This window comes from Panicum hallii, chromosome 2, assembly GCF_002211085.1.
Source record: "Panicum hallii strain FIL2 chromosome 2, PHallii_v3.1, whole genome shotgun sequence".
Classification (NCBI taxonomy): Eukaryota; Viridiplantae; Streptophyta; class Magnoliopsida; order Poales; family Poaceae; genus Panicum; species Panicum hallii.
The window spans coordinates 52,716,379-52,725,538 of NC_038043.1; the positions used below are offsets into that span (position 1 = coordinate 52,716,379).

General features: G+C 54.3%; 1 protein-coding gene across 1 annotated transcript; it reads right to left on the reverse strand.

The window, feature by feature from the left end:
- Positions 1 to 1,793: 1,793 nt before the first annotated feature.
- Positions 1,794 to 8,839, reverse strand: LOC112881445 (protein TIME FOR COFFEE-like). Its single transcript, XM_025946128.1, has 13 exons — positions 7,947 to 8,839; positions 7,686 to 7,843; positions 7,267 to 7,588; positions 6,747 to 7,140; positions 6,583 to 6,634; positions 6,320 to 6,409; positions 5,963 to 6,212; positions 5,798 to 5,867; positions 5,626 to 5,707; positions 5,107 to 5,535; positions 2,818 to 5,005; positions 2,556 to 2,729; positions 1,794 to 2,467 (listed from the first exon to the last, which is right to left on the reverse strand). The coding sequence occupies exons 1-13, from the start codon at positions 8,461 to 8,463 to the stop codon at positions 2,460 to 2,462; spliced, it is 4,734 nt and encodes a 1,577-aa protein (XP_025801913.1). The 5' UTR covers positions 8,464 to 8,839; the 3' UTR covers positions 1,794 to 2,459.
- Between the last annotated feature and the right edge of the window lie 321 nt (positions 8,840 to 9,160).

The window sequence follows — 9,160 nt, forward strand, 5'->3', positions numbered from 1 at the left end:
ACCAAAGGACTCTTATCCCACGTCTCTACGACAGATCAACTAACGATAGCACCATCTTTTTTTTAAACATGTTTTTACTGATATAAAAAAAGGTAAAGCGCGCAAAGGCTGAAGGCCATAGTTTGTTAAAGTGCCACAAGCGTATTTTTTTATGTCGTGCAGAGAGTTCGAGTTGTAGCAAACGTTTGTAACGGAACAATTCTATAGCAGGAGGGCCCGTCAAGGAAGGTCGGCACACCGTACGTGTGTCGAATTGATAGCTAACAAAACACTAGCCACATGCCCATATATGGTGAGGTTTGGTTACCTCTAAGACCTGTCTCACTGTAGCATGAAGTCCGGGTCGCCGGCTGGAAACATGAGCTCTCGACGGTCCAACGGGAGCTGCCCCCCAGCGCAGGAGCGGCTTGAGGTCAACAAAAGCAGTCATCGTGACGAACTTCACATGGAAAGATGTAATAAGGATCCACTGACCAGGAAGAAGCGTAACAACTCACAAGCCTATTCTATCCCAATCAAACGCCCGACGAAAACCAGAAGTTTAACTGAAAAAAATGAAGCTTTGACCGCAACCAGGCAAGCGCTCAGTTTTCACGGGACGAAAAGGACTTTTTGTTCCCTCCAAGTCGCACCTCGTGCCTACCCGGCGATGATAATCAGCAGGCAGAATCTGTTACTTGCAGGGAACCTCCTCGCCTTTGCCACGCCATCCACGGTGACGGCGACGGCCAGTCAGCCACCGCAGCATCCAGGGGCCGCTTGGATGAACTGCGCGCCAGCTACGAGTATTAAATATAAACTAATTATAAAATTAATTAAATAAATAGATACTAATTTGTAAGACGAATCTATTAAACCAAACCTAATTAGTCTATAATTTGATAATATTACTCTACAATAAATACATGCTAATGATAGATTAATAAGGTTTAATAGATTCGTCTCATGAATTATTCTCCATTTATGCAATTAGTTTTATAGTTCACTCATATTTAGTTCTAATTAATATTCAAATATTTAATGTGGCTCGGATAAAAATTAGTCTCCCGATAGCTTCTTAGACGCACCTGCTAAAAAGATGCAGAGAACGCTGCCATCTCCTTCCCAATCCACGGCAATTATCTCCCAGATCGACAGGGACCGCCGCGCCAATGCCCGGCCGCCTACAAGATCCTGCCATGACCTACCCGCCCACCGAGTCCAGGCTCGCCACGCCAGTCGCCAAGGAGTGAAAGCTTCTACCGGCCGGCCTGCGCTGGACAACGATCCATCCATCCAGCTTCCAGCAGGCACACATGTCGCCACCACCAGAGCTGGCGAGAGGGCACTGGATCTGGGCAAGGGAGAGCCGAATTCAGCCGGGATCACACCATGCATGGTGCGCGGCCCCAACGCAGCACACCTCCACTTGGGACAGGGAAAGCGTCAACGCCAAACGAGCCTGCCTGCCTGTGCTCGCCGGATGGAGACGGAGATGTCGATGACGGATGACGAGAGAGAGACCCCGGGCGTGCGTGGTGGTGCTCCTGGCCCCCGGATACTTTTGGACGCGGCACCGCACGTCGAGCGGTGACGGGCGCAGGCACGTGTGTTCGCCTACAACTCCAGGTCTCCAGTACATATCTTTCTATCTCCATATGATATTGGAGCACGGCGCCTCGCCGTCCACAGAAAAATCGTTAGCAAAGACGCTGGTGCCGGGCACCCCACATGCACTGCGCTTTCGGATGTGCACTGACAGTCATCAGCCATCAATAATTTGTCATCTCATTCGCATAGACCAGAGCTGGAGGTACTGCATCCATAATCAGTCACTTTCATTCATTCATTTCCTTTCCCCAAAGCTACTTACAACAACAAACCCGGAAACAGGTCAAGCCATGCCACCACCACCCCTAAGCCATGGCTGGCTCCTAGTCTACTTGGGGTAGATATCTTCCTCCTCCCCTAACAGCTAAAACAATCCAAGCAGATCATATATGATGGGACCACCAACAACTGCATCACAAAGTTACCTGATCCTGCATTCTAATTGAATCTTTCCTTCACCAGTTAAGCTTAGAAAAAAAAGAAGAGCAATGCCACAAGAGAGACAGACCGGCTTTGGGCATCCATCCATCCATGCATAAAAAGGGGATAAAAAAGAGAGATTTCTATGCACCTCCTCCGGTCTTTTCCGCCATGGGAGGATAACCAACCAACTACACAAAAGTATCACTCCCATCAACCATTCCGGAATCCAAATACTTCTTAAGTTAGCAAGGCTTCTGCGAGGACGGAACAGGCGCGCCTCCTTTGTGATCACCACAGCAGCCAAGCGGGTTCTTCGAGCCACCGCTGCTGTCGCGATTGCTTCTCCTCTTCCTGCATCTGGGAGGTGTAGCCGCCGTTCGCCCTTCCCCTGAATAGTTAGCTCGCCGGTTCAGGTTACCACACCGAAGCATGGGCGTCCGGATCGTCTACTTTCCTGATGAACAAAGGAACTTTGCTCAGTAAGATAAAAGAACTGAACTGTATGAGCTTCTTTTGTAGTTCAGATCTAGTAAGTCAAGTACCAGCAGCAGGCTTCTGATCACTTGAGGGTTTTACAGGGATCGGCATCGCTCCAAAAGTCAACTGCGCTGCCGACATGTGGGAGTGTGGTACACCACCAGCAGACTGGGCAGCCGACGCAAGATGCATAAAGCCTCCAGGAGGATGAAGCGCCTTCATATTATTGCCAGCGGCAGCTGCAAGAGCGTTCCTTGGGTCAGAGGGGGTCACACGACAAGGGGAAATTGATGGAATCAGAGCAGAGGGAGATCATCATGAACGAACCTGACATGGCATTCTGTTGATGGGGCGCCTGCTGCTGCGCCTTGTCACCCGGGCGCTTCTGGTAGAGGCCAAGGGCAGCAGGGCCACCTGCTCCTGGAGCTTGTGGTGTGTATGCGTTGGATATGAAGAAATGGCCTTGCGGGAACGGCTGTTGTTTCATTGACGAGGGGGGCATGTGTGACTGCTGCTTGCTCCCCGTATTGGAACCGGGTGACACATTGGGCTGCTGGCCAAGGATCGATGGCATTGCCATACTGAAGTGATTTGTTGGAGTTGACTTGGAGCTGGACGACGATGCAGGGTTCTTGGCTGACTGTTGTGGCGATGGCAATTGTACAGGCTGCTGAACACCCTTTGCACTTCCTGTGGCAGGTGGGCTGCCACCAGTACTTTTGGACACCGAATTGGACGGTGAACCTGAAGCCACAGGAGCATTTGAAGATCGAGATAGATCCCCTCCTCCGGTAGAAAGGTTAGTTAAAGAAGGCCCCATCTTTGATGAACTCATGCTTAAAGAACTCTGGGATTGATGACCAGGCGTGGAGAGAGCTTGCATAGGAACTTTTGATTGTTGCTGGTGGAGCCCACTGTTCTTCATCACAATCAAATTAGAGGGTGGAGCAGCAGGGGGAGTCGTTGCAGCAGATGAAGGTGTCCCTCTCCCTGAGGACGCCTTCAACTGAGGAGACTGAACTCCCCCTTGGGTAGCACTTGCTGGGTACATCATATTCTGAAAGTTCGCCATGTTCAGACGGTCCGGGTAACCACCTGCATTATTTGGTGTACTTGGTGCAGCAGACCTGGGCCGATTCAGATGGTGTTGCTGCTGAATCAGCTGCTGATGCTTCTGGTGCATTTGAAGGAAATGCTGGTGCTGCTGCTGCTGCTGAGAAATGGTGGACGAAGCTGCCGCTGGTGTAGACGTAGGGGTGGAAGAACTTGTGGATTTACTTCCCATACCAAAAGCATTTGGAGATTCTGCTCCGATAAGACTCAAGGTGCGGGACGAGTTCTCATTTGTGCTGCCACTAAGGAAAGGAGGCACGTAAGACTTGCTTTCTGTCCTGGTGAAGGACAGTGAATGCTGCTGTGAATCACCCGGGTACTTGGTAGATGCTGATTTCTTTCTCTCGCTGTCTCCAGCGCTCGGTGTGGAGGATGAATCCCCAGCAACTGATTTCGTCTCTCCAGTGATCTGATGTTGTTGGGGCTTGTTCTGTGTGGCTTGGACAGATTGAGCTGCAGCGAAATTTAGCTGAGGATAACCATGCCGTGCTGCTTCTTGATGGCTTTGGAAAACTGCATGGTTCTGTGCCAATGCAGAGAAGTCGAGACCAGTTGGGGCAGATCCAGGAGGACCAATGGAGCCAAAGGGCATCACGAAAGGTTGAGATGACGCAAGATCGATCCTCACACCCTGGCCACGGCTGACTTGTGGATGTTGCTGCTGCTGGTGATGGTGTTCACTTAACTTCTTCTCACTCTGACTGCCAGCAGTTTGAGCAGCTGGCATCATTGCAAAATTTGGAAGATGAACCGGAACAGCAAAATTGTGTTCATACCCACCCTTCTGAGGGTGAGACTTGTCATCACTCGATGGGCCATCTTGCCCAGTCTTGTCGCCATCCTGTCGGTGTGTGAGGCCAGACAGTAGGACAGGGCGCTGGTTGCCACCAGAATAATTCTGGGAATTACTGGCCGCGGCAGCTGCATTAGCATTTGGTGCATATCCCAATAGCCCTTGGGATTGTTGTGGCTGATGCTTCTGTGATGAACTGGACAAGCTTGGCATTGGGCTCTTTTGATGATTTTGTTGCTGTGCACCTTGCTGCTGTGATGGGTGCAGCATGTGAGAAGAGTACACATGCCCGTTGAAGAATGGAACAGCTGGGCCTGGCGGTCCCATGCCTCGATATGATGGAGGCCCTCCAGCATGGGCAGCAACCTGGAACGGGTAGGCACCATTCTGTAAGATCGCCAAGAACTGGGCATCCGGTTGCAAGTTGGCAAAGCTCAAGTTCATGGCCGCAGCACCAGGGTTTGCTGCTGAAGCATGGGCACTGGCAGATGGTGGCATCATATTGCTGGCTCCAGACGATTTTCCATCCCCAGCTCGATTGGCAGCATTTGCAGCTGCCACCGCTGCAGCATGTTGCTGATTGAAGGGAAAGATGAATGCCGGGCCTTGCTGAAAAATGGAGGAGACATCTTGTAAGAATAAAAATCCAACCAAAATTTTTTGTAATTAAATACCAAACAAACAGATTAAGATTTCCCACATTCACGTACCAGCATGTTTGGCATGGGGGTGGACTGCTGTGTTTCATGAGCAGGGGGTTGTTTCCTTTGACTTGATTCAGCACCAGCAGCATTGCCCGGCGCTTTATCCTTTGAGAGACTCCCCTGGAATGGTGAGGTAGCCATTGAAGGAGCCTTTGCTTCTTGCATTGGAGCCTGGGCCCTAACAGGGTAGCTCCCCTGCATTGGGTTCACAAGCAGGGAGGCTGCATCTGTAGGTGGCACAACACCCATGTTGAATGGTCTTGCACCAAAGAATGGCCCTGATCTATTGGCGGCAGCGGCCGCAGCCGCCGCAGCAGCCGGTGGCCAGAAAGAGTTCATCTTTGCAACTCGCTGTTGGTGCTGGATAAATTGTGCAATGTAGCAATGTGTAGCACATCGCTTTGAGCGTGTTGGCGGTGGAAGCAACGCAGCATGCTGCAATACAGAAGCCTGTAAGACTTCGAGGGAGAAAAAACAAATGCAGATAACCACAGGTCCACAGGCGACTGACAAGAGAATACATACCTGTAACCCGCTAGAAGACCCTGGCTTGACATCCATGGGATGAAGACCAGCTGCTGATAATCCCGGGACTGGACCAAGGTAACTGCCAAGACACAACACAGCAAGCTTCAGAAACCAATCCACTGGGCAGCCCTCTGTGTAAATTACGCATCCAGCAGCTAAAAAAACTCACCCAAACGGTGGGAAACTCCCCAGCCAGCCTCCAACAGGTATTGGCATAGGTGGTGTAACAGCAGGCATTGCTGCAACCAAAAAGAAAAACCCAGATCAAGAAAAGGAAACAAACATCTTTCCAAAACCAAGGACCAAATGCAAAAATTGAACAGCAAACACTTACCAGATTTCTCGTGCTTTACTTCAGACTTTGAGGGCTTCTGTTGCTGCAACTGTGGTGGCTGCGGCTGCCGTCGCTCCGATGGTGATTTTTCATCACCAAGGCTGGGCTTCTCCAAATCCAACTGCAGCGTGAGTTTCTTAGGTGCGAACTCATCAGCCGGAATTCTTTGCACCTTCTGGTCCTCCAAATCAATATCCAGCCCCCTTCGAATCCTCTCACCACCTTTCTTTTCAGAATTTCCTCTCCCCAACTGAATGGAACCAAAGGAAAAGTATGTTAAAACTCCAACGAGAATCAATATCCAACGCCCCGGCTGATGATGCCAATCAAAAGAATTGGTGAAACTTAAGTGCTCACCATATCGATCTCACAATCCAATCCCTTCTTATCTGCATCAGGATCGGAGGAGCCATCTCTATCAGGAGATAGCTTCCCAGGAGGGGGAGCCTGGAACAAAAGATAAACAGATGAGGCGAAAGAAAAAAGTCAGAAAAAGGAGCCAAAAGATAACAGAACACCAAGAAGCAATTGCGGCAAAAATTGTCGCTTTCACTCTTGCCCAACAAATTCCGCAAGACCAATTCAACCACACAAACATGGACAAGGAAGCATATACCCACCATGAGATCAATGCAAAACTTTTCTTGCCGAGCGCCATCCGCTGCCAGCTCACTGGAAAAAAAAATCGTTCACACAAATTGTGAATATACTAATCAGATCGGCACAATCCAAAAACAATAATGGTTATCGCAACACCAATAATATAAAAATCCAAGAGGCCCACATCTTTGTCGTGGCTGTAGCTTCGCCGTTCCTGGCCTCGGAGCCCACCGGCGTTGCTTCACCGTCCGGCTTGCCTGAAGGAGCTGCCGGCGGTTCTGTCCGGCTCTCTGGCCTGTGATCCCGCCGATCTGATTCGCTGGGCCGGAGCTCCGGATCTCTGCTTCTACCACGGTCTTCTATCTTCTCTGGGTCTCGTGAAGTCTCGAGTTGGGCAGCGGCAGGGGCGGCACTGCTGCCACTTTCTGCCGCCGCGGACGTAGATGTCTTTCCTTCTGATCTTGCCGCAGAAGCTGCTTCCGGCCTTGAGGACGACTCTGCCAACTCCGGCTTTGCTGGGCTCGCCGGACGGTTGTCTTCGTCGTACTTCACCAGCCGAGGTCTCTTCCTCTTTGGTGCTGCAACAGCCGGCGGGAGAGTCGATGAGACCCCATAGACAAAATTCGCAAAAAAAAGGAAGGGGAAATTTGGCGAAAAGGGAAGGGAGAACGAAGGCAAAACCACCAACGGAAAGAGCTACGCACCTATAGTGGAAAGGGAGGTGGAATCTGACGGTCGGACGCCAGAAGACGAGGGAGCCGGCGAGGAGTTCCCGGATTTGGCCTCCGGCGCATCTCTGAGCTCCAGCTTGTGGTTGCTCTCCTGCTTGGGAGGGCACGGGAACTGCCTGGTGAGCCCGAACAGGACCTCGGCGACCTCGATCTCCTCCTGGATGAAAGATGGAGACTTCGAAATCTTCGGTGGCGGCGGCTGTGGCGGAGTTGTTGAAGGCGCTGGGGACGGCGATGGCCGCTGCTTCGGCGCTGGCCCTGAACCACCGCTGCTCCCTCCGCCACCAAGTGGTTTCTGATAGGCACAGCGGAAGAGAAGAAAAATCAGTAATCAAGCGGGAGAGCTGAGGAAATATGCAAGGAGATGGAGGCCGCTGGGCTCAGGAACGCACCAGCTTCTTCCGAGGAGGGGCGGTGGTTGAGGCCGACGCCGGGGAGATCGGCCGTGACGACGGCCGTTGGATCTGCGAGCCGTCTCCGGCGCCGGCGCTGCCTCCGCTGGTTCCACCGCCGGGGACAGGCCACTCGTGTGAAGAGCGTTTCGTAGAAGCTGCCAGGGACACAAAAGCAGCAGCAAGATTAGCGTTAGCCATGCGGATGGAACCGCCGGGGAGGCCGAAAAATCCACGCTTTACGGTGCGCTGCGTGCGTACCAGAGCGAGCCTTCCTTGGGACAGGCACGCCGATCATTTCGTCGACGGCCTTGCCGACTATGGGGCTCTTCGGATTGGAGCCACCGCCCTTCCTCTGCATCTGCTGCTGCTGGCCGTGGTGGTGGTGGTTGTGGTAACCCCCACCGCCACCACCGCCGCTGCTGCTACTGCTGTGGTGGTGCGCGCCGCCGGGCTGCGGCGGCGAGGGCGGCGGAGGCGCGGTGCTCGGCGAGCGCCGCACCGAGGGCTGGTACCGCGGCGCGAGCTCCTCCTCGGCGTCGTCGTCGTCGTCGCCGAGGCTCTCGTCGGAGGTGTCGTCGGCGTCGTCCCGGCCACCGCCGGCGCCGCCGCCGTTGAGCATGAGCCGCTCGCCCCGGCGGCGCTCGGAGCGCGGCGAGTCCCTGGGACCCCCGCCGCCGCCCCCGCTGCCGCCGCCGTTGCTCCTGAGGCGCCTCCGCGGCGGCGGGCCGCCCGCGACGGACACGCCCCCTCTCCTGCTGTCCCGGATCCTGTCCATCTCAGATCTGAGACATGCGGCGCCGATCCCCGGCAAATCACCACCGCCTCGCCGGATTCCGACGAGCGCCGCCGCCGCGCGGCAGATCCGGGGAGCAGCGCCTCGGGAATCCTCGCGAATCTAGCACCTCCACCGAGGAGTCGGCGGAGGAGAGAGCTCCCCGGCTCTCGCTCGCTCCTCCTCTCCCCCCTCTACAACCCTCTGCTCCTACTTGGCTCTCCCCTCTCTTCTCCTCCGCGCTGCAAGGCTCCCTTCTCTTCTCCACCTCGCCTCCCTCTCTTTCCGGCTGCGTGCCGCTGGCCCCTTCTCTCTCTCTCTCTCTTTCTCTCTTGGTCTGGGCGTCGTCTGGCCGCTTCCCTCCCGTCGGGTTCCCTTTCTAGGCGCCCGCCTCGCCTCATCCTCTTTTTGTCGCTGCCCACGCCCGCATCGGACGGCCCAGATCCGCTCGCCCCGCGATCCCGCATCCGACGGCCCCGGGGACGCGGCGCCACCGTGGCGCGCCCCGCCGCCCTCGGATCCGGGCCTTGGGCCCATGCGCCCCGCACCTCCCCCCGACCCGCAATAATATCTCCGCTCCGCCCTTCCTTCCGCCTCAAGCATGGGGCCGCCACCGACACGTGGCGGTCGCCGGCGGGCGGGAAAAATATAAGCGCCCACCGGCAGTAGCAGGTGGGTGGGGGACGGGCCGAGGAGGCGC